The sequence below is a fragment of the Scomber japonicus genome, chromosome 6, assembly GCF_027409825.1.
Source record: "Scomber japonicus isolate fScoJap1 chromosome 6, fScoJap1.pri, whole genome shotgun sequence".
NCBI lineage: Eukaryota > Metazoa > Chordata > Actinopteri > Scombriformes > Scombridae > Scomber > Scomber japonicus.
Window position 1 is genome coordinate 38,013,777 of NC_070583.1, and position 24,033 is coordinate 38,037,809.

A 24,033-nucleotide genomic window follows, 5' to 3' on the forward strand; every position below is an offset into this window, starting at 1 on the left:
GGTGGGATGATCCCCACATACCGGAAGAGCTGCTTCAAGCCTGGCAGTTGTGGGAAAGTGAGCTTCCCCAGCTGTCACAGATAACTCTGCAGAGATGCTACACTAAGTCCAGCTTGGACTGTAGCAAGAGCAGGCGGACCATCCATGTGTTCTGCGACGCCTCTGAACGTGCATATGGGTCCGTTGCATACCTGCATACTGTTGAAGATGAAGGACAAGTCCATGTAACCTTCTTGGCTGCAAGATCAAGAGTCTCACCAAAAAAGCAACTCTCAATCCCCCGGCTAGAACTGTGTGGAGCCTTGACTGGAGCACAGTAGGCTTCAGTCTTGAAGAGAGAGCTCACTCTTGAAATACAGGAGGTGGTGTATTGGACAGACTCGACCACTGTACTCCAGTCGACCACTGTCCAGTCAGACTCATGCAGGTATAAAGTGTTTGTGGGAACCCGAGTTGCAGAAATCCAAGAGCTATCTGATCCTGCTGCCTGGCGATACATCGACTCAGCAACAAATCCAGCTGATGACATCACAAAAGGGAAAACCCTCACTCAACTCACTGGAGATAATCGTTGGAGTCGAGGGCCACCCTTTCTTCAGATGTCAGCCAACCTCTGGCCCAAGGCTCAGTGGTAGAACCCAGAGAAGAAGTAGAGGAGCTGAGGAAGGCAGTGTTCTGTGGTTTACTAACGAATTTAACCAGTCTGGCGATACCTGATATCCAACAGTTCAGCACATATCAGGCACTCCTGAAAGCCACCACGCAGGTGCTGCACGGGGCGGCTGACAGCACTGATCATCCAGCTGCAGACGACTTCCAAAGGGCAGAGTTGGGCCTCCTGAGACATGCTCAGATGGAGAGCTTTCCTGAAGAGGTTGCATTAATAAAGGCAGAAAAGACTATCCCAGCCAGCAGCAGACTGCTTACTCTTGCCCCTGAGTACGATGAGTCTTCTGACCTGATACGAGTTGGAGGTAGACTTCGCCGATGTGACAGCCTGAGCCCGGAAGTTCTGCACCCAGTTGTTCTAGCCCCCTCTCACCCAGTCACGAAGCTCTTGATCAAGCACTGTGATGACCAATTACATCACCCTGGAGCTGAACGTGTGTTTGCCGAGCTGCGCAGGAAGTATTGGGTATTGAGAGGTAGAGAAGCAGCAAGGAGGCATCAACATAACTGTCCTGAGTGTAGGAAATGGAGAGGACAACCGGAGGTTCCAAGAATGGCAGACTTGCCCCCTTCAAGTTTGAGGCTTTTCCGACCTGCCTTCTACTCAACTGGGATGGATTGTTTCGGCCCTATGCTTGTCAAGGTCGGGCGTAGAACAGAGAAGAGGTGGGGCATTCTGTACAAATGTCTTACCACCCGAGCAGTCTACCTTGACTTATTGACTAACCTGGATGCTGATTCATTTCTGATGTCACTAAGACGTTTCATTGCTCGTAGGGGAAAGCCCTTCGAGCTCCTGTCTGATCAGGTTACCAACTTCAAAGGAGGAAGTAGGGAACTTCACGAAGCATTCAAGGCTCTGGAGCCTGCCATTCAAGACCAGTTGGCAGCGGAACAGATCAGGTTCTGTTTCAATCCACCTAACGCTCCACATTTTGGTGGGTCTTGGGAAAGAGAGGTGCGATCTGTGAAGGCAGCCCTTCGCACCACAGTAGGAGCCCAGACTGTGCCAGAAGAAGTGCTTAGGACCGTCTTAACCGAGGTAGAGAACATCCTCAACTCCAGACCCTTGGGCTATGTTTCAACCGACATTGCAGACCCAGATCCTGACACACCCAACTCCTTGTTGATGGGGCGGCCAGATTCCTCTCTGCCTCAAGTAGTTTACCCAGAATCAGAACTGCTCAGTCGCAAGAGGTGGAGACATACCCAAGTACTGGCCGACCATTTCTGGCGATACTTTATACAGCACTTCCTGCCCACCTTGCAAATACGTCAGAAATGGAATGCAGAGAAAACTGACATCACTGTTGGAACTGTAGTTCTCATTGTTGATCAGCAGACGCCAAGGGCTCTCTGGCAAGTGGGAACGGTTAAGACTGTCATACCTGGGGCAGATGGCCGGATTAGGACAGCAGTGGTTCAAGTGAAGGACCGGACCTACACTCGCCCAGTGGTACGTCTCATCAGACTGCCTGCTCTACCCAAAGATGACACCCAGACATAATGGAGGCTTCCGTTATGTCAAATTTGCATACCAAATTTGGGGGCGGCTGTAAAAAAGGCTGTGCTCCCATGCACTGTTCGCTGGAGTCTCTGATTTCCGACGCTGCTCTGTGTACACAAATGCATCACTCACTCTGCGTGCCTGCACCTGTAGAGCGAGTGAGACAGAGAGACGACGGCAGGACTTGACTGTTTCTCACCACAGCAACGTAAAACAGACTTTTTTTGTTGTGTGCGTCCATGAATGAGTGAGTTTCAAAGTCCTTTAAGTTTGTTATGTTGGGTGATATCTTAATTTGTCGCCATGAGTGTAATTAAAGGTTTTATTGCATTCAAATTCATTGTTAAGAGCTAGCTGCTGCATTGAGCTAATTGATGATCGCTAATGAGGGTTATGCTAGCTAGTTAAGTCGGTTGTACATTGTTTTTGCTATTTTATGTTAATATGGATGTACACTGTAAACTTGTTGAATGTTATTTAGCATTTATTTAGTGTTTATTTTTATGCTAAGGTTAATAGCTCTGATGTTAGCTGTTATTTATGCATAATTATGTTTGTATTGATGTTTATGTCCAATTGTAATTATTAATGAATCTGTATTGCTGTTCTCTGTTGTTGCAGAACCACACACACACACATGTACAAAAGTTCAAATGACTAGATAAATGGTCAAATATCTACGTGGACTCCTCATCTTTTTTCCCCTACACTCTCACCTGAATTATCATAATTAGTGTCCTGACCCGACACCCTGAAGTGTTTGCTGCCACACCTACCCATTTTTCATATTCTTCCACACACTGCATACACAATCGTTTCCTACACAAATGATTGGAAGATATTTAACCTGTTAGCAAACTGTTGCTTCTTTGTTCAGACACAGACCAACAACTATATTCATTTGTGATGTAGTTGTTTGTAAGGTGGATGTGACTGAGCTGGCTCAGGAGAACTGCAGAGTGTGTGAGTGAACCACAGCAGGTTGATTAAAGGTTCAGATTGTTTCAGTTTGAATCAATGAGCCTCCAGGAACAAGCTAACTTCTCTACCTTTTAGGAAGCCGTCATCCTCCATAAGTTTACAGTTCAGTTCAATGGAAACCACCAACTATCACTGTGACAGAGGAAGGAGAGTATTACTGTCAGAGATGATGTCACTGATGAACTTACCTGAGCAGGTGAGCTCCACGATGAAGGAAGAGGAACCTGGAAAAAATGATACACAGTCCCTCAGTGCAGATCCAGACTGAAGACAGTTAGGTCTGATCCACCATGCAGGTATACGTGAGGACTCATATCGGCTTCCTGTTGAAACAGCAGAGCCACAGTCCAATTCTCTGCAGGCAACAGCTGCTTCCTTCAGGGTCCAGGAAGAGTAATCCACTGGTCTCCACTCTCCCTGTTTCACCTCCAGTGTACCTGCACAGCGACTGGCTCCTCCCACCAACCTGAAAGGCTCTGAACAGAAACAAGAGAGTCATCAGTAAAAGAATAAAGTGAGTTTCATTAGAACAGAAACAAGAGAGTCATCAGTAAAAGAATAAAGTGAGTTTCATTAGAACAGAAATGAAGACAAATCACAGCTGCAGCTCCTCTTCTACCTGAGCAGGTGAGTCCAACAGCTTTACCAGGTGAGCAGGTTCTTCTAGCTGAGTCTGATCTTCTACAGTCCAGGAGAGCAGACTCATGGCCTCCACACTGGAACTCTTGGGTCCACATTGGAGCCTCCACTTCTCCATAGAGCGCCCCCTGGAGGACTGAAGGAGCCCCACAGTCAAGCTCCCTACAGACCACCTCTGCATCCTGCTGGTCAAAGTCAGCTTCACACACTGAGGACCACGACTGCTCAGACTTCACCTCCAGTCTGCCTGAACACAGACTAGTCCCATTCACCAGCCTGACAGAGTCTGGAGAGAGAGAGGATTTAATATTTAATACTGATCTTTATTTACCACATTATATGTCATGACAAATATAAAACATCTCAGGAAGTCCCCTCCTGGAGCTGTGGAGTCTCTGGTAGCCGGGCCTCGGCCTCTGGACAGGAATTGATCAGATTTTATTGATACCAATACGATAATCTATTCTGCTAGTTGGTCCAGTTCTTCATTGATTCTCTTATCAATTCCTGATCAAATGTTTTGTGTGGAAAGAAATTGTCCTATACAAGTTTCAGGGACAACAAAACAGTGACGAGTACGACAGATGGTTTTTCGTGTCCCTTGCCCGGACGCGGGTCACCGGGGCCCCCCCCTGGAGCCAGGCCTGGGGGTGGGGCTCGGAGGCGAGCGCTTGGTGGCCGGGCCTTCACCCATGGGGACCGGCCGGGCACAGCCCCAAAAAGGGGCATGGGACCCCTCTCCCATAGACCCACCACCAGTGAGAGGGGCCAAAGGGGTCGGGTGCGTAGTGAGCTGGGCGGCAGCCGAAGGCGGGGACCTTGGCAGTCCGATCCTCGGCTGCAGAAGCTAGCTCTAGGGACGTGGAACGTCACTTCTCTGGTGGGGAAGGAGCCTGAGCTGGTGCGTGAGGTTGAGAAGTTCCGGCTAGATATAGTCGGCCTCACCTCGACGCACAGCAAGGGCTCTGGAACCAGTCTCCTCGAGAGGGGTTGGACTCTCGTCCACTCTGGAGTTGCCACTGGTGTCAGGCGCCGGGCGGGGGTGGCAATACTTATTGCCCCCCGGCTTGGTGCCTGTATGTTGGAGTTTACCCCGGTAGACGAGAGGGTGGCCTCCCTACGCCTTCGGGTGGGGGTACGGATCCTGACTGTTGTTTGTGCCTATGGTCCGAACAGCAGCTCAGAGTATCCAGCCTTTTTGGACTCCTTGGAGGGGGGGCTGGAAAACACTCCCCCTGGGGATTCCCTCGTTCTGCTGGGGGACTTCAACGCCCATGTTGGTAGCGACAGTGAGACCTGGAAGGGTGTGATTGGGAGGAACGGCCCCCCCGATCTGAACCCGAGCGGTGTTCTGTTATTGGACTTCTGTGCTCGTCACAGATTGTCCATAACGAACACCATGTTCAAGCATAAGGGTGTCCATATGTGCACTTGGCACCAGGACACCCTAGGCCGCAGTTCGATGATTGACTTTGTAGTCGTGTCGTCGGACTTGCGGCCGCATGTCTTGGACACTCGGGTGAAGAGAGGGGCGGAGCTGTCAACTGATCACCACCTGGTGGTGAGTTGGCTCCGATGGTGGGGGAGGATGCCGGTCAGACCTGGCAGTCCCAAACACATTGTGAGGCTCTGCTGGGAACGTCTGGCAGAGTCTCCTGTCAGAGAGAGTTTCAACTCACACCTCCGGGAGAGCTTCAACCATGTACCGGGGGAGGCGGGGGACATTGAGTCCGAGTGGGCCATGTTCCGTGCCTCCATTGTTAAGGCGGCTGACCGGAGCTGTGGCCGCAAGGTGGTCGGTGCCTGTCGGGGCGGCAATCCCCGAACCCGCTGGTGGACACCGGCGGTGAGGGATGCCGTCAAGCTGAAGAAGGAGTCCTATAGGTCCTTTTTGGCCTGTAGGACTCCGGAGGCAGCAGACAGGTACCGGCAGACCAAGCGGAGCGCAGCTAGGGCGGTCGCTGAGGCAAAAACCCGGACATGGGAGGAGTTCGGTGAGGCCATGGAAAAAGACTTCCGGACGGCTTCGAAGAGATTCTGGACCACCATCCGGCGTCTCAGGAGGGGGAAGCAGTGCGCTGTAAACACTGTGTACGGTGGGGACGGTGCGCTGTTGACCTCGACTCGGGACGTTGTGGATCGGTGGAAGGAATACTTCGAAGACCTCCTCAATCCTACCAACACGCCTTCCGGTAAGGAAGCAGGGCCAGGGGACTCGGGTGTGGGCTCTCCTATCTCTGGGGCTGAGGTCGCCAAGGTGGTTAAAAAGCTCCTCGGTGGCAGGGCCCCGGGGGTGGATGAGATCCGGCCCGAGTTCCTCAAGGCCCTGGATGTTGTGGGGCTGTCATGGTTGACACGACTCTGCAGCATCGCGTGGACATCGGGGGCAGTGCCTCTGGATTGGCAGACTGGGGTGGTGGTTCCCCTTTTTAAGAAGGGGGACCGGAGGGTGTGTTCCAATTACAGGGGAATCGCACTCCTCAGCCTCCCTGGTAAGGTCTATTCGGGGGTGCTGGAGAGGAGGGTCCGTCGAATCTCGGATTCAGGAGGAGCAGTGTGGTTTTCGTCCGGGCCGTGGAACAGTGGACCAGCTCTACACCCTCTGCAGGATCTTTGAGGGTGCATGGGAGTTTGCCCAACCAGTCCACATGTGTTTTGTGGACTTGGAGAAGGCATTCGACCGTGTCCCTCAGGGGATCCTGTGGGGGGTTCTCCGGGAGTATGGGGTATCGGACTCCCTGATAAGGGCCGTCCGTTCCCTGTATGACCGGTGTCAGAGCTTGGTCCGCATTTCCGGCAATAAGTCGGACTTGTTTCCAGTGAGGGTTGGACTCCGCCAGGGCTGCCCTTTGTCACCGATCCTGTTCATAATTTTTATGGACAGGATTTCGAGGCGCAGCCACGGTGTAGAGGGGGTCCGGTTTGGTGACCTCAGGATTGGGTCACTGCTTTTTGCAGATGATGTGGTCCTGTTGGCTTCATCAGACCGTGACCTCCAACTCTCACTGGATCGGTTCGCAGCCGAGTGTGAAGCGGCCGGGATGAGAATCAGCACCTCCAAATCCGAGGCCATGGTCCTCAACCGGAAAAGGGTGGAATGCACTCTTCGGGTCGGGGATGAGATTCTGCCTCAAGTGGAGGAGTTCAAGTCCCTCGGGGTCTTGTTCACGAGTGAGGGAAGGATGGAACGGGAGATCGACAGGCGGATCGGTGCGGCGTCTGCAGTAATGCGGACTCTGCACAGATCCGTCGTGGTGAAGAGAGAGCTGAGCCGAAAGGCGAAGCTCTCGATTTACCAGTCGATCTTCGTTCTTACCCTCACCTATGGTCATGAGCTTTGGGTAGTGACCGAAAGAACAAGATCGCGGGTACAAGCGGCCGAAATGAGCTTCCTCCGTAGGGTGGCTGGGCTCTCCCTTAGAGATAGGGTGAGAAGCTCAGCTATCCGGAGGGAGCTCGGAGTAGACCCGCTGCTCCTCCACGTCGAGAGGAGCCAGATGAGGTGGTTCGGGCATCTAATCAGGATGCCTCCCGGACGCCTCCCTGGTGAGGTGTTCAGGGCACGTCCCACCGGTAGGAGACCCCGGGGAAGACCCAGGACACGCTGGAAAGACTATGTCTCTCGGCTGGCCTGGGAACGCCTCGGGATCCCCCGGGAAGAGCTGGACGAAGTGGCTGGGGAGAGGGAAGTCTGGGCTTCCCTGCTTAGGCTGCTGCCCCGGCGACCCGACCCCGGATAAGCGGCAAGAAGATGGATGGATGGATGGACAAAACAGTTTGATTGTCTCCACTGTTAATCAATGATGTTGCATGCTGATGAATATGTTGGTAAGATAAATAACATGCAAGTAATGCACAGCCAACAGTTCATTATTTAAATAATGAATGAAAGCATCTAACAGTCTCCTGCCTCTATGAACAGCAGTGCCAATCACATGCTGCTTGTTCCAGCTGTGTCAGTGTAATGGTTATAAGAATGCTGTAATTCTGAATGAATGAATGGAAACAATATGAGTTAAAACATATTTAAACATGTGTGTAAAAGGAAAAGATAAAGGTGCTGAGTTAAAATGCTGTAATTCATTGTTCTATCAAAGGGATTGATTTAAAAACACACTATGATCTGCAGATCAAGGTTATCTGTGATCCATTGCTCTGACCTTTCAGGTAAAACAGGTTAAAAAAGATAAATAGGATAAAAAGATGATCTGTGTTTAAAATGTAGACTCATCAACCTTCTGTAATGTTTAAAATACACTTTAAGTTACATTTAGCAGTGTTCTCTTATTTCCCTGAGTTTCCTTTTTTTCTGTGAGTTTTAAGTTCTAGTTTGTAACTACTGATCTGTTTTAGATTGCTAAGGTCTCGTTCAGCCTGTGTAGAGGAACAGCAGGTCTGTAAATACAGAGAGGTGATTGGCTGAAGCAGCAGGTCTGTAAATACAGAGAGGTGTGGCACCCTGGACATTTTAGGGGCTCAGATTATTTTCAGATGTGTTGTTGTATTAGTTTGTTATGTTAGTGACTGGCGCTGTAATCCTTTGCTGAAGGAAGTTAGCCCAGTCATAGTGGACACAGTCACAGTAGAAGCAACAGGAGAGTACTGATGCTAGACTGTCTTTTTGTTGTGTATTTCACTACAAATAAAACCATCTGGCACCTGGATGAACATTGTCTACATTCAGTGTGGAGCAAGATGATGAATCCTTCTTCTTCTGTGAGAAGCTGAATGTTGTTTTCTCCTCATTTGTTTGTTGAGATAAATGAACGTTGATCACTGAGAGATGATCACACAGCACAGAGAACTCCTACATTCATGTGTAATACAGAGGAGTCAGAGAGCAGAGGAGGAAACACATTAACATCCTCAGCTGCCTTCAGATCAGACAGAAAACAGCTGCAGTTTGATTCATCTGAGACCATCAACATGTTAATAAGACATTCATACAACACTGCATACACAATAGTTTCCTACAGAAATGATTGGAAGATATTTAACCTGTTAGCAAACTGTTGCTTCTTTGTTCAGACACAGACCAACAACTATATTCATTTGTGATGTAGTTGTTTGTAAGGTGGATGTGACTGAGCTGGCTCAGGAGAACTGCAGAGTGTGTGAGTGAACCACAGCAGGTTGATTAAAGGTTCAGATTGTTTCAGTTTGAATCAATGAGCCTCCAGGAACAAGCTAACTTCTCTACCCTTTAGGAAGCCGTCATCCTCCATAAGTTTACAGTTCAGTTCAATGGAAACCACCAACTATCACTGTGACAGAGGAAGGAGAGTATTACTGTCAGAGATGATGTCACTGATGGACTTACCTGAGCAGGTGAGCTCCAACATGGAGGAAGAGGAACCTGATGATTCTACACAGTCCCTCAGTGCAGATCCAGACTGAAGACAGTCAGGTCTGATCCTCCATACAGGTCTGTATGAGGACTCATCTCTACGTCCTGTTGAAACAGCAGAGCCACAGTCCAATTCTCTGCAGGCAACAGCTGATTCCTTCAGGGTCCAGGAAGAGTCATAGTCACTCAATTGTCTCCACTCTCCCTGTTTCACCTCCAGTGTACCTGCACAGCGACTGGCTCCTCCCACCAACCTGACAGGCTCTGAACAGAAACAAGAGAGTCATCAGTAAAAGAATAAAGTGAGTTTCATTAGAACAGAAACAAGAGAGTCATCAATAAAAGAATAAAGTGAGTTTCATTAGAACAGAAATGAAGACAAATCAAAGCTGCAGCTCCTCTTCTACCTGAGCAGGTGAGTCCAACAGCTTTACCAGGTGAACAGGTTCTTCTAGCTGAGTCTGATCTTCTACAGTCCAGGAGAGCAGACTCATTGCCTCCACACTGGAACTCTTGGGTCCACATTGGAGCCTCCACTTCTCCATAGAGCGCCCCCTGGAGGACTGAAGGAGCCCCACAGCCAAGCTCCCTACAGACCACCTCTGCATCCTGCTGGTCAAAGTCAGCTTCACACACTGAGGACCACGACTGCTCAGACTTCACCTCCAGTCTGCCTGAACACAGACTAGTCCCATTCACCAGCCTGACAGAGTCTGGAGAGAGAGAGGATTTAATATTTAATACTGATCTTTATTTACCACCTTATATATCATGACACATATAAAACATCTCAGGAGGTCCCCTCCTGGAGCTGTGGAGTCTCTGGTAGCTGGGTCTCAGCCTCTGGACAGGATTTGATAAGATTTTATTGATACCAGTACAATAATCTATTCTGCTTGCTGGTCCAGTTCTTCATTGATTCTCTTATCAATTCCTGATCAAATGTTTTGTGTAAGAAATTGTCCTACACAAGTTTCAGGGACAACAAAACAGTTTGATTGTCTCCACTGTTAATCAATGATGTTGCATGCTGATGAATATGTTGGTAAGATAAATAACATGCAAATAATGCACAGCCAACAGTTCATTACTTAAATAATGAATTTGAAAGCATCTCCCAGATTCAATGGAAACCACCAACTATCACTGTGACAGAGGAAGGAGAGTATTACTGTCAGAGATGATGTCACTGATGGACTTACCTGAGCAGGTGATCACCACCATGAAGGAGGCAGGGGAAAGTGATGAAAGTGATCTGATCCTCCATACAGGTCTGTCTGAGGACTCATCTCTGAGTTCTGTTGAAACAACAGAGCCACAGTCCAATTCTCTGCAGACAACAGCTGCATCCTTCAGGGTCCAGGAAGAGTCATAGTCATAGTATCTCGCTGGTCTCCACTCTCCTCGTTTTACCTCCAGTGTACCTGCACAGCGACTGGCTCCTCCCACTAACCTGACAGGCTCTGAACAGAAACAAGAGAGTCATCAGTAAAAGAATAAAGTGAGTTTCATTAGAACAGAAACAAGAGAGTCATCAGTAAAAGAATAAAGTGAGTTTCATTAGAACAGAAATCAAAGCTGCTTGTTATCTGAATCAACACAGTAACACTTCTACACTGTTTGCTTCTCAGCTGTGAGTTTGGTTTCTCTCTGTAATATTCATTTTAAACAAGGTCAGATAGACTGTCCCTACTGTTTAATGCTGCTTTGCACCTGCTCTTATTTATTTATGGAATTGTTTGAGTTGTTATGTGATCTCATGTCTTTAGTGAGTGTTTGTTTTATTAAGACAAATTAATTATAACAAAGCTTTTTAATTGTTGAGTCTTCAGTGCTGTTCAGTAACTTGAAAATGATGCTTCAAAGAAAACATGAATAGAATAGTGATGAGATCGTAGATCGTGATCCATTTTTCCATATTGCTCACCGCTAGTTGAAAATGTTACTGAATAATTTCTGACTTATAATATGAACATATATTCCTCCGTGTCTCACATCCTCGCTGGGAGGAGCTGAGGAGACACGTTAGCTAAATGGAAAGAAATCACTGCCTCTTTTATTACAAAGTGCATTAAATTTACTCTCCTACATTTTATCTGAGTGTTGAAATTCAGTGTGTGTAAATTGATCCGATATGTCGAACCCTCAAATGTCCACGATGGAACAAAAAAAGAGGCGTTCATGGCACTGTGTCTGCAAACAGTTCCACAGTGCCATGCATTGCATTTTATACATATAGAAACTTAGTGGTGTTCAACTCTACAGTGAACAGGGACATAAAACTGTGTCTTATATCTGGATTTTAACCTTTTAATGCTAACATTAGCATATGCTAATGCTAACATTAGCATATGCTATTAGTTATTAGTTTGAAGGATATTTGGTCATAAATCAAAGTGGGCTGATTGTCTCCAGCTGATGGAGGTGAGAGTCCTCAGTTCTCAGACCAGATGAGATATATTCTCTGTTTTTACCTGTTGATTGGTGTTTATCTTCAGCCTGGAGTCCTGGAGACAAAATCAGAACATTCATATTTATATTGGTGCAGAGCTGTGAACTGAACAAACACAGTTCATCTCAGTGAAAAACACACAGATTATTGAACTCACTCAGGAGTCATGTGACCAGTTTACCACTGACCTGCAAAGCCACAAACTACATATGTGGACCACAATCGGACTTTTACATTTGTTTTACCTTTAAATGTTCATTAACCAGAAAACTGAGATAAAAAACAACTCAGATTAAAGTGTTGGTTCAGTCTTGGAGGACAGAGACAGTCTGCTAGACATCTAAACTCTTTATGTTTTCAAACGTATGGTCGGTGCGTTTCTGTGTGTGTGTGCGTATAGGTGTGTGTGTTTCTGTGGGTGTGTGCACATGATGAAAACAGGGATTGTGTGTCTGTGGACCCCATCAGTGATAAAAACAGGAAGTGTGTGTAAGTGTGTCTGTATGTATGTATGTATGTGTGTGTGTGTCTACACAGGGTGTGTGACGCGTCAGTGCAGTAGTGTTGGAGTAGTACTGCCTGTAGTTAGTGCATGCTGCATGCTGCCTCTGCTTGCTACTTTTCTGCTTTCAGCTACTGCTGCCGGCTAGCCGTCTGTTTCCGGTGGTAAAAAGAGGAGCCGAGCAAGTAAGTCTCCTCAGCTGGTACATAGCCTCTCCACTGCCAAGACTCGTACTTGCCTCCTCGTGGCCACACACAGTAACTGGTACCCCATGGTTTCCAGGCTAGCTGTACAGGATCTCGGAGCAGCAGTGGGCCCCAGAGACGTGGCATGCAGGCCCATCGGCGTGTGGATACTTCCTGCTGCCCGTCAACCACTGCCCCAGGTTAAGTCCTGTGGCGACCAGTAAGCTGGCACATCAGGCGGTGGATACCAGATGACCGCTGGACTCTTGGACCGAGGCAGAAAGAGCCCTGCGGTAGCTACATCCGCGACTGAGCAGCCCTTTTTAGGATCCACTCTGCTCACCCTTGACAGGGAAGGGGCTAGAAAAGGTGCCCTAAAAATAGCCTGCCTCAAACCTCCCGTCTGGATTACCGCGTTCAGAGGGATCACCAAGTTGCGGTCAGAAACACAGAACTATGAATTTTGGAGCCTGGAATGTGCGCACAATGATGGACAGTGCAACCAGTGACAGGCCGGAGAGGAGAACCGCCATCATTGCTAGAGAACTGAGGAGATGCCGGATTGACATAGCTGCTCTCTCAGAAACTCGACGGGCAGAGGAAGGTCATCTGAAGGAGGAGAAGGGTGGCTACACTTTCTTCTGGAAAGGGAAAGCAGCAGATGAGCTCAAGATCCATGGGGTTGGGTTTGCCATTAGGAACCAACTGATCAGTCACCTCTCTGAACTCCCTGTGGGAATCAGTGAGCGTCTGATGACTCTCCGTCTGGTGCTTGCCAACAACCGGATGGCAACAGTCGTGAGTGCCTATGCACCTACCCTTGTTTCCAATGAGGAAATGAAAGAGACTTTCTATGCCTGGATGAGACACTGTCCGATCCGGTACAGAACCGATGGTAGGCTCTTTAACCTTGCCAGGTTCAAAGCCAAAAGCAAGGTTAGAAACACCACCAATATGGAGCTCCAGTATGCAGATGACAACGCCATAGCAGCACACTCTGCAGAAGACCTACAGGGTATTCTGAATGCCTTTGCTAAGGCATACAGAGCCCTGGGTCTAGCCTTAAACATCAAAAAGACCCAGGTGCTATACCAACCTCCACCCAATCAGCCGTTTATTCCACCCATCATAAAAGTGGACAACACCCCTCTCGAGAATGTTGACCACTTCCCTTACCTCGGCAGTCTTCTCTCCTCCAAAGCGGACATTGGCGCTGAGATCAACCACCGCCTGAGCTGTGCCAATGGAGCATATGCCAGACTCAGGAAAACGGTCTTTGAAGACCGAAATCTCAGGGTTGACACCAAGCTCCTGGTCTACAAGGCTGTGGTTCTCCCCACCTTGCTGTATGGGGCAGAATCACGGACCACCTACAGCAGGCACCTGAGAGCTCTGGAACAGCACCACCAGAGAACCTTGAGGAAGATACTGAGGATCAAATGGGAGGACAGACGCACAAACATCAGCGTTCTGGCACAGGCCAAAATGTCCAGCATCACCACCACAATAATGAAACACCAACTCCGATGTACCGGCCATCTCATCCGCATGGCCGACACCCGTCTTCCAAAACAAACAGGAGACAGTCATACTCGTTTCGAGTGACCGCCGATGATGATGAGGTGTGTGTGTGTGAGTGTGTGTGTGTTTGTATCTGTGTGTGTGTGTCTGCATGTGTCTCACTGTGTGTGTGTGTAGAGGTGTGTGTCTCTGTGTGTGTTTGTGTGTGTCTATGTGTGTATCTGTGGACCCTACAAGTGATGAAAACCAGTATTGTCCCCAAAAGTGACCAAAAATCTGGTTTGGAACAAAAAATGTTTTAATTGTGTGTAGGTGTGCATACATATGTGTGTCTCTGTGTGTGTGTGTCTGTGTGTGTGCGGGCGTGTGTGTGTAGGTGTGTGTGTGTGTGTGTGTGACAGAGATACAGGAAGCAGCTCAACCTCGAATATTTGATAAGAACAAAGTGTTGTGCAACAGCACGTCCTGTACGAGCCGCTAAACCTCTGCTGTTGCCATGGTAACAGAACCTCCGTCTCTGATTGGCCGCTGATCTGTATCTTATTCTACTGCAGTTACTTTTTTACTTTTTACACACTAAACACTTTGTCCAGTTTTAATTGGACGACTGGATGTATTTCTTTTTTCTTGAAAATGTGTTTGAGTTTAAAGTGATGAAAATAATGTGAACTCATAGAGGAGCATCAAAATCCAACTTATTACAACTTCCATGGAAACACACGAGTCATTAAACTGTGTGAAAACTATCAGCTGCTTTTCTTCTTCATGACTTTTACAGGTGAGGTTTTGAAGCTTGAACACATTGATGATTAAAGAAGAGTCCTACCTGAGCTCCACAGCAACAGCAACAGCATCAGCAGGAGATCCATGACCAGGTAGACCGTCTGTCTCTCTCTGACCCACTCGTCAGCTCTCCTCTGACAATCACATGTTTCATCTTTTATTTCATCAGCCGTGAAAAAAACCAAGTGATCCGCCTCTTCTCAGAAGTGATGCCTACTTGTAACCCACAGACTAAAGGGCGAAGTTACAGATTTGAAGATATCAGGCATCAGTTGACAACCTCACATTACTTTGAGCCCACAGACGCTCATTCAGATGCATTTGGACCTGCATGAATGTGTTTTTATGTTCAGATAATATATCCATATACAGATCACACATGAACACCAGGGGCCTCCGTGCATTCAACTGGATATTTGTGTCATTATGCAAACACACAGTTATAGAGATGAACCTACAGATGCATTCTTCTCATCACATTTATAAAGCTGTGCGTGTGCATGCTTCTGTTTTATATCTCAGTCATTAAGGAAGGGGATGCACGTGCACGAAGCCTCACTTCCACTTCAACAATGGATGAAGATGCTCCTACCACCAGCTGTTTTATATCAATTAGCTGCCTGCTGCACCAGTCTGTGCACCTGCCAATGAAACAAATGGGAAAGAAGAAGTGCTGTTTCATCAGCGAGCTCATTATGCAGCATCGTTTCTCACAGCTGTGCCGCTCTTGATGCCTTCCATAGCATGAATTCATCCCATAGAGCTGTAAAGCATCAGTGAGTCTGTAGCTCATATCTAACTTACAAGGTGGGACACGTCTAAGGATCAAATCAAAAGTCTAATTAAATTCAAAGGTTGCTATAGAAACACGCGGCCTAAAGAATGCATGAGGCCTTCCTGTTCTTATTAGGCCCTTTATACTATTAATGCATGTGTGTGTGCATCAGGTGGAGAGCGCTCCTATAATCCACAGAGACAAACACAGCAGGCTGTATGGTATATATCACATTGTGAGGACCACCACTGTATGTAAGTCTCATTTTAAAGAAGAGCTTTTAAGAATTAACAGTTTTAATGATGAGAAAGTTTGTGCAGCTTGGTGTCAGAGAGGAGGGACTGATGTTGGAGATAAAACACATGAAGCTGATGAGCAGTTAAAGGATAGAGAGGAAACCTCACATCTGATTAAGTTCAGCACAAATGACTGATGACACGTTTCCTCTACTCCTCCCCACCTCTCTCCTCTCCTCCTCCTCCCTTCCCCTCCTCTCCTCTCTCCTCACCCCCCCCTCCTCCTCCCCTCCTCTCATCTCCTCCCCCCTCCTCCCCTCATCTGATTAAGTACAGCAGAAATGAGTGATGACACGTTTCCTTTAAAAACATGTTGAGATCAGATAAGAGTTAGTGTGAAACTGCTGCAGACCACTCTGATCACTTTTACTGACACTTTTAAAAAGGATCCTTAAACTTTAAGAATCCTGTTTGACTGATTTTAAAGTCTCTGCACTGACCAACGCTTTGTTTTAACATCCTTTTATTGCTCTATAAAGCTCTTAATAGTCTAGAAACAGAGCGCTTCATATAGAGTTCATAGTTAATGCAACACAGCAGCTCAAATGACTTCATTACCCACAAATCCTGCGTGGTGACATCACTAAACCACTGTGTGTGTGTGTCTTTGTGTACTGCTGAGTCCCCATAATGTAACTCATTAAATGTTTAGACTTCATTTAAAGGAGTTTAATTATTGTAACAATCTTTCAGTGATGACAAGTATCACTGGATTTTAAGGGGTTAAGTGTGTGTGTGTGTCTGACAGAGGTACAGGAAGCAGCTCAACCTCATATATTTGATAAGAACAAAGTGTTGCGTCCTGTACGAGACACTAAATGTCTGCTGTTGCCATGGTAACAGGAGTGAACCCTGCGTGTGCCCTTCAATACCCAGAAATCATGTGTGATGACGTCACAAAACCACTCTGTGTGTGTGTGTGTGTGTGTGTGTGTGTGTGTGTGTGTGTGTGTGTCTGTGTGTGTGTGTGTGTGTGTGTGTGTGTGTGTATTTCTGACGCACCTTGAAATGGCTATTTGAACCTTCAGGCTTCATTTTAGGGTGAAGGTGTTGCATGGTGATGCTCCCTGCAGGAGTTACTGGGCACGGTGAATTTCTACAACCGCTTCCTCCACCGTGCAGCCTGACTCATGCGACCCTTGTACGACGCGTTGCGGGGTAGGAGGCCGGCGGACGAGTTGGATTGGTCCCCAGGGATGACTGACGCTTTTGATGCTGCCAAAACCGCACTGGCCAACACTGCTCTGCTGGCGTACCCGTTTCCAACATTCGTTGACCACAAGCCGTTGACGTTCGCTATGACCAAGTCTTCGGAGCCATGGTCTGGTCGACTGCAGCGTCAGTTCTCTGCCATCTCCAAGTACACCACTGACATTCAGCACGTGGCCGACAAGGACAATTTCATCGCCGACTGCCTCTCCTGGGCGGTCACTGGGTCCGTCCACTTGGGCCTTGACTACACAGCCATGGCGGCAGATCAGACTGCGGACTCTGAGGTTCAGGCCTACAGGACAGCCCCCGCGGTGCTGCTCATGGATGACACGTTTCCTTTAAAAACATGTTGAGATCAGATAAGAGTTAGTGTGAAACTGCTGCAGACCACTCTGATCACTTTTACTGACACTTTTAAAAAGGATCCTTAAACTTTGTTTGAGCTTTGTTGACATTAGAATGAATTCAGAACTCAAGTCCTTCCTATTATTCACATTTTTACTGCTTTTTCATTTATTTCTCTATTTATACATTTATGTTCTTTTCTCTGTAGACCTAAGTGTGTGAGAGCCAATCGATCTCTCTCTCTCTGTCTCTCTGTGTCTCTCTCTCTGTCGCTATCTCTCTCTCTCTCTTTTCTCTCTCTCTCTCTCTTTTTTTCTCTCTCTGTCTCTCTCTCTCTCTCTCTCTCTTTTCTCTCTCTCACTCTCTTTTTTTTCTCTCTCTCTCTGTCTCTCTCTCTCTCTCTCTCTCTCTTTTCTCTCTCTCACTCTCTCTCTGTCTCTCTCTCTCTCTCTCTTTTCTCTCTCTCTCTCTCTTTTTTTCTCTCTCTGTCTCTCTCTCTCTCTCTCTCTTTTCTCTCTCTCACTTTCCATCCCTCTCTGTCTCTCTCTCTCTCCCTCTCTCTTTTTTCTCTCTCTCTCTCTCTCTCTCTCTCTCTCTGAAACGGCACTTTTTAATACGAGGCAAAAAGGGCAGGGGCTAAAGCACCCCTCGGGCCCTATGCGTGCACGTGCCTGATCAGCATCAGGTCGGCCTCATGAATGAACAGCGCCGTAGTTATCTTTCTAGATGAAGTAAGGAAAGTGTGGAATTGTTATTAAAGACACCTTTACTCCGGTGTTTCCTTTGGTGAGTCGTGCCAAGAAATGATGATTTATGTTGTCCCGAAGCCAGGCAGGTGGAGAGGCTGGTGGTCCGGGACAGAGTCTACCGGCTGTAGAGGCCGGTGGCTCGGGACCGAGTCTACCAGCTGTAGAGTCCGGTAGCTCGGGACCGGGTCTACCGGCTGTAGGAGGCTGGTGTTTCGGGCTCATATCAGCCGGTGGGGCGGGTGGCAAATAAATCAGCAGAGGAGCAGAGAAAACTTCTGTCGGACTGCCCGGTCCGGTGCTGTGAGGATGATCCGGGTCGGCTGGCCTTCTGTCCGACTGCCCAGTCCGGTGCTGTGAGGATGATCCGGATCGGCTGGTATGTCGGACTGCCCGGTCCGGTGCTGTGAAGATGATCCGGGTCGGCTGGCATTCTGTCGGACTGCCCGGTCTGGTGCTGGGAGGATGATCCGGGTCGGCTGGCCTTCTGACCAACTGCCCGGTCCGGTGCTGTGAGGATGATCTGGATCGGCTGGTATGTCGGACTGCCCGGTCCGGTGCTGTGAAGATGATCCGGATCGGAAGGTCTGTCGGACTGCCCGGTCTGGTTCTGTGAGGATGATCCGGGTCGGCTGGCCTTCTGTCAGACTGCCTGGTCTGGTTCTGTGAGGATGATCCGGATCGGCTGGTATGTCGGACTGCCCGGTCCGGTGCCGTGAGGATGATCCGGGTCGGCTGGTTTCTGTCAGACTGCCCGGTTCGGTGCTGTGAGGATGATCCGGATCGGCTGGTTTCTGTCAGACTGCCCGGTCCGGTGCCATGAAGGTGATCCGGGTCGGCTGGCCTTCTGTCCAACTGCCCGGTCCGGTGCTGTGAGGATGATCCAGATCGGATGGTCTGTCGGACTGCCTGGTCCGGTGCCGTGAGGGTGATCCGGGTCGGCTGGCCTTCTGTCGGACTGCCCGGTCCGGTGCCGTGAGGATGATCCGGATCGGCTGGCCTTCTGTCGGACTGCCCGGTCCGGTGCTGTGAGGATGATCCGGGTCGGCTGGCCTTCTGTCCGACTGCCCAGTCCGGTGCTGTGAGGATGATCCGGATCGGCTGGTATGTCGGACTGCCCGGTCCGGTGCTGTGAAGATGATCCGGGTCGGCTGGCATTCTGTCGGACTGCCCGGTCTGGTGCTGGGAGGATGATCCGGGTCGGCTGGCCTTCTGACCAACTGCCCGGTCCGGTGCTGTGAGGATGATCTGGATCGGCTGGTATGTCGGACTGCCCGGTCCGGTGCTGTGAAGATGATCCGGATCGGAAGGTCTGTCGGACTGCCCGGTCTGGTTCTGTGAGGATGATCCGGGTCGGCTGGCCTTCTGTCAGACTGCCTGGTCTGGTTCTGTGAGGATGATCCGGATCGGCTGGTATGTCGGACTGCCCGGTCCGGTGCCGTGAGGATGATCCGGGTCGGCTGGTTTCTGTCAGACTGCCCGGTTCGGTGCTGTGAGGATGATCCGGATCGGCTGGTTTCTGTCAGACTGCCCGGTCCGGTGCCATGAAGGTGATCCGGGTCGGCTGGCCTTCTGTCCAACTGCCCGGTCCGGTGCTGTGAGGATGATCCAGATCGGATGGTCTGTCGGACTGCCTGGTCCGGTGCCGTGAGGGTGATCCGGGTCGGCTGGCCTTCTGTCGGACTGCCCGGTCCGGTGCCGTGAGGATGATCCGGATCGGCTGGCCTTCTGTCAGACTGCCCGGTCCGGTGCTGTGAGGATGATCCAGATTGGATGGTCTGTCGGACTGCCCGGTCCGGTGCTGTGAGGATGATCCGGGTCGGCTGGCCTTCTGTCGAACTGCCCGGTCCGGTGCCGTGAAGATGAAACAATGAAGCAGTCTCCCTGAGAAAACAGAAAGGACACTTCTCATCAACATTAGGATTTAATATGGACACAAAAACATTTAAAGCAACAGAAAGTCTCCAACTCTTTTTGTCACCTGACCCAGTAAGGTGATGTGTGCAGCAACAGAGGGGCCCACAGTCCGGCTCACATCAAAACCACTTCCAAAAACAATGGGTTCTTTCAAAGCCCAAAAAAGTGAAGAACAAGTATTTACCCTCTCCTTTTTAGAAAGTCCACAAATTCTAAAAAGACTCTGATAGAATTCTGGAAAAGCCCTCAAGTTTTGTTTTCCAAAATCCATTAGAAACAGGGATTCCTGCAGTCCCAGTCCCCAATCTTGAACCAGGACAGTCCGAGCCACTGACCTCCACACCAGGTCTGTGGGTCCAGTCAGCATGTATGAGACCCTGCCCCCCCACCCCCCCCCCCTTCTCTGGGGAGGAAGAGGACACTCTGTGGGACCCAGTGGAGACGGTCCCAGAAACAATCCACCATCACCGCTTGGACTTTGGCCAGCAGGGTCACAGGAGGGTCCACACAGGAGAGCCGATGCCGCAACATGGAAGCAGTCAGATTATTGATTATTAAAACACGACCTCTAAAAGACATTTTTGGGAAAATCCTCTTCCACTTTTTGAGTCTCCCCTCCACTTTCTCTAGAACATTGTCCCAATTCTTCCCAACAGTATCTGGATCACCGAGATACCCCCAGATACTTGATCCCTCCTCCCTTCCAGGTAAACCCCCAGATACTTGATCCCTCCTCCCCTCAAGGTAAACCCCCAGATACTTGATCCCTCCTCCCTTCCAGGTAAACCCCCAGATACTCGATCCCTCCTCCCTTCCAGGTAAACCCCCAGATACTCGATCCCTCCTCCCTTCCAGGTAGACCCCCAGATACTTGATCCCTCGTCCCTTCCAGGTAAACCCCCAGATACTCGATCCCTCCTCCCTTCCAGGTAAACCCCCAGATACTTGAGCCCTCCTCCCCTCAAGGTAAACCCCCAGGTACTCTATCCCTCCTCCCTTCCAGGTAGACCCCCAGATACTCGATCCCTCCTCCCTTCCAGGGAGACCCCCAGATACTCGATCCCTCCTCCCTTCCAGGTAAACCCCCAGATACTCGATCCCTCCTCCCTTCCAGGTAAACCCCCAGATACTCGATCCCTCTTCCCTTCCAGGTAGACCCCCAGATACTCGATCCCTCCTCCCTTCCAGGTAAACCCCCAGGTACTCGATCCCTCCTCCCTTCCAGGTAAACCCCCTGATACTCGATCCCTCCTCCCCTCCAGGTAAACCCCCAGGTACTCGATCCCTCCTCCCTTCCAGGTAAACCCCCAGATACTTGATCCCTCCTCCCTTGCAGGTAAACCCCCAGATACTCGATCCCTCCTCCCTTACAGGTAAACCCCCAGATACTTGATCCCTCCTCCCTTCCAGGTAAACCCCCAGATACTCGATCCCTCCTCCCCTCCAGGTAAACCCCCAGATACTTGATCGCTCCTCCCTTCCAGGTAAACCCCCAGATACTCGATCCCTCCTCCCTTGCAGGTAAACCCCCAGATACTTGATCCCTCCTCCCTTCCAGGTAAACCCCCAGATACTCGATCCCTCCTCCCCTCCAGGTAAACCCCCAGATACTTGATCCCTCCTCCCTTACAGGTAGACCCCCAGATACTTGATCCCTCCTCCCTTCCAGGTGGTCTGTGTGACTCCAATCTGATGGTAGAAAAGGGGAATGAAGTCTCTCCGATAAGTTATGACGTTTAAAAGGAGACACCAAAATCTGTCTGAGGTTACTTTTATGTAATTCTGTCACTTTGGGTTTCTTCTTCGTGGGATGTTAATGGATCTGTGTTTGTCCCAGAGAGAGACCGTGTCTGTCTGCTGCTGTGGGTCAATCAATCAAACTTGATTTATATAGCACCTTTCATACAGACTAGTTCAAAGTACTTAAAGTAAAGGAGGGCAGAATCAGTACTAGAATATTACATTCTTGTCTCTATATTTAAGCACAGTTGCCTAATTTACTTATTTTACAGATATTGATGGCATATCTTTCTATTTCTCGATTAAATATACGTTTAATGAATTTTAATTTTGTCATCCTTTGAGTTTTAATGGTGATCATTTAGAAAATAAATATTTCTGTATGTTCAGAACGGGTGTACTCATTTATGCCGTGTACTGTATTAGAAACTGATTTATTAGCATGAAACTGTCACATACAATAAATGAAGGCTGAACAAACATTCAATTCTGTCAAACATCACATTTATTTATTGGAAACAGCAGAACAAAGATAAAACACTTCATTTCACTAAATAATATTTCCTTTTGTTCGGTTACATTAAGTCAAAAAGTTCAATAACTCAATAACACATCTAAGCTGAATAATTAGTATATAGTCTATAAAAGGAAGAGAAGAAACAAAGATATAAACTCATCAAACATGTGGATAGATTTTTAAATGATTTCTTGACTCAACATTTATCCAGATGAGATCATAAAACTCTGGATTCATGTAAATATTCAACTCTTACATTCTGTCAAATTTGACCCGTTTTGACATTTAACAGCTTGTAAAAACACTGCAAATGTCTTTTATTCTGAAATTTGACGACTTTTGCTGAAGTGGTCCAAAATGCACAAAAATGAAAATATTTTAAACGCCATATTTTTGTATAGATGCTACTAATGTTTGACCATTGAGGCTGTTCTGGGTCAGATTATCTCCGTATCTATGTCCATGTGTTTTAGTGAAATGAATAGTTAATAGTTTTAATAAGATAGTAGTTATGAGGATTTCTTTTTATGATGTAGCAGTGAAGACTGATGGCTCTAATGGTTCTACAATAAACCCCACACTTCCAGAAAGCTCTGCTCATTTTACCTTCACATATAAAATACATTTCCATCATTATTGCTATGTTATATTTTCATGTCTGAGGTAAAATAGGACATGATATTGTGTGATAGGAGCTGTTTAGTATGTAAAAGCTAAAAAATACACTCTCTCTGCTCTCTGAAACATGAATCAAGGTTTAATCACATTTATTGTTCAGTCAGATCAACTATTGATGCTTTCTAAATACATCTGTGCTTCAACATTTGGTGTAAACACTTTTTATGAGGAGAACTAACTGAGGAGAGAATATGAAGAGTATGAGAGGAGAGAATATGAACAGTATGAGAGGAGAGAATATGAACAGTATGAGAGGAGAGAACATGAACAGTATGTAAAGGGTTAAGTAAAAATGTAACAGCTGTTCACAAGAGAAATTCATATTCTGTCAAACTATAATTACAAACAGATAATTATGTTACAAATGGTCCAATCAGACCTCCTCTCTGCTCTTCTTCTAGTGGTTTTAATAAAGGTCTTACTACTTCCTGTTTTGGCACTGAGCGTTGGTGCTGGATGGAAATCAGAAGCTGTGGAATCGAACAATATGGACGTCATTCCTCGCCGTGCTGAGCTGGAAAAACCTGTCAGACTGAGAGGAGAGATGAAACCAAACGTGAATTTCTTCTTCAGAGGGTTTATGTGGCTCCTCGGAGGTCCTACTCTGCTCCCCGAGCTCCTTCCTCTCCAGCTGGCTCGCCTTCCTCTCCAGCCGTCTCTCCTTCCTCTCCAGTCGGCTCTCCTTCCTCTCCAGCCGACTCTCCTTCAGCTCTGGAAACACCCCGGTTATAATAATCCAGCTCAATGTTCTCCTGTGGGTCTGACTTCTGCCCCCTGCTGGCCTGGAGAGACATGACAACACAGATCTAAGTGACTGCATCACTCCTCTCTGCAGTATAAACAGGCTGAGTGCTTCATTTCAACCAGTCCTCTAAACAAACATGTTCAGTACCTTCAGGATGAAATAGAGGGCAGTGTTAGACAGCAGCAGAGCCACCAGCAGGAAGACGACCAGTCTGATGATAAAAACTGTTCTGTGAAATGTCTCATCTGGACCTGATGAGAGACATTGAGTCATCACATTAGATCACATGACATCATGAGGACAACAGCTCCCATCAAACAGAAACTTTAGTGACGTTAAATCTCCTAAAATCAGTGAAGTCTGAAGCAGCTTGTTGATTCAGCTCTTAGAGAATAAGTTCATCTGATCCTCTCTGTATGCTGATGATGTTCAACAAAAACCACTCATGTGTTCACAGCTGCTTTGAAAGAATGAAT

The 24,033-nt window shown here is 48.1% G+C and overlaps 1 protein-coding gene across 1 annotated transcript in view; it reads right to left on the reverse strand.

Annotated features, from left to right (window-relative positions):
* The window catches only part of LOC128360051 (scavenger receptor cysteine-rich type 1 protein M130-like), a 69,558-nt gene that overhangs the window by 14,679 nt on the left and 30,846 nt on the right, over positions 1–24,033 (reverse strand). Inside the window, exons 12-15 of the mRNA XM_053320364.1 lie at positions 9,551–9,856; positions 9,117–9,407; positions 3,777–4,082; positions 3,346–3,633 (exon numbers count right to left, since the gene is read on the reverse strand). Of these exons, the coding sequence (XP_053176339.1) occupies positions 3,346–3,633; positions 3,777–4,082; positions 9,117–9,407; positions 9,551–9,856 (1,191 nt within the window). The remainder of the gene's footprint in view (positions 1–3,345; positions 3,634–3,776; positions 4,083–9,116; positions 9,408–9,550; positions 9,857–24,033) is intronic.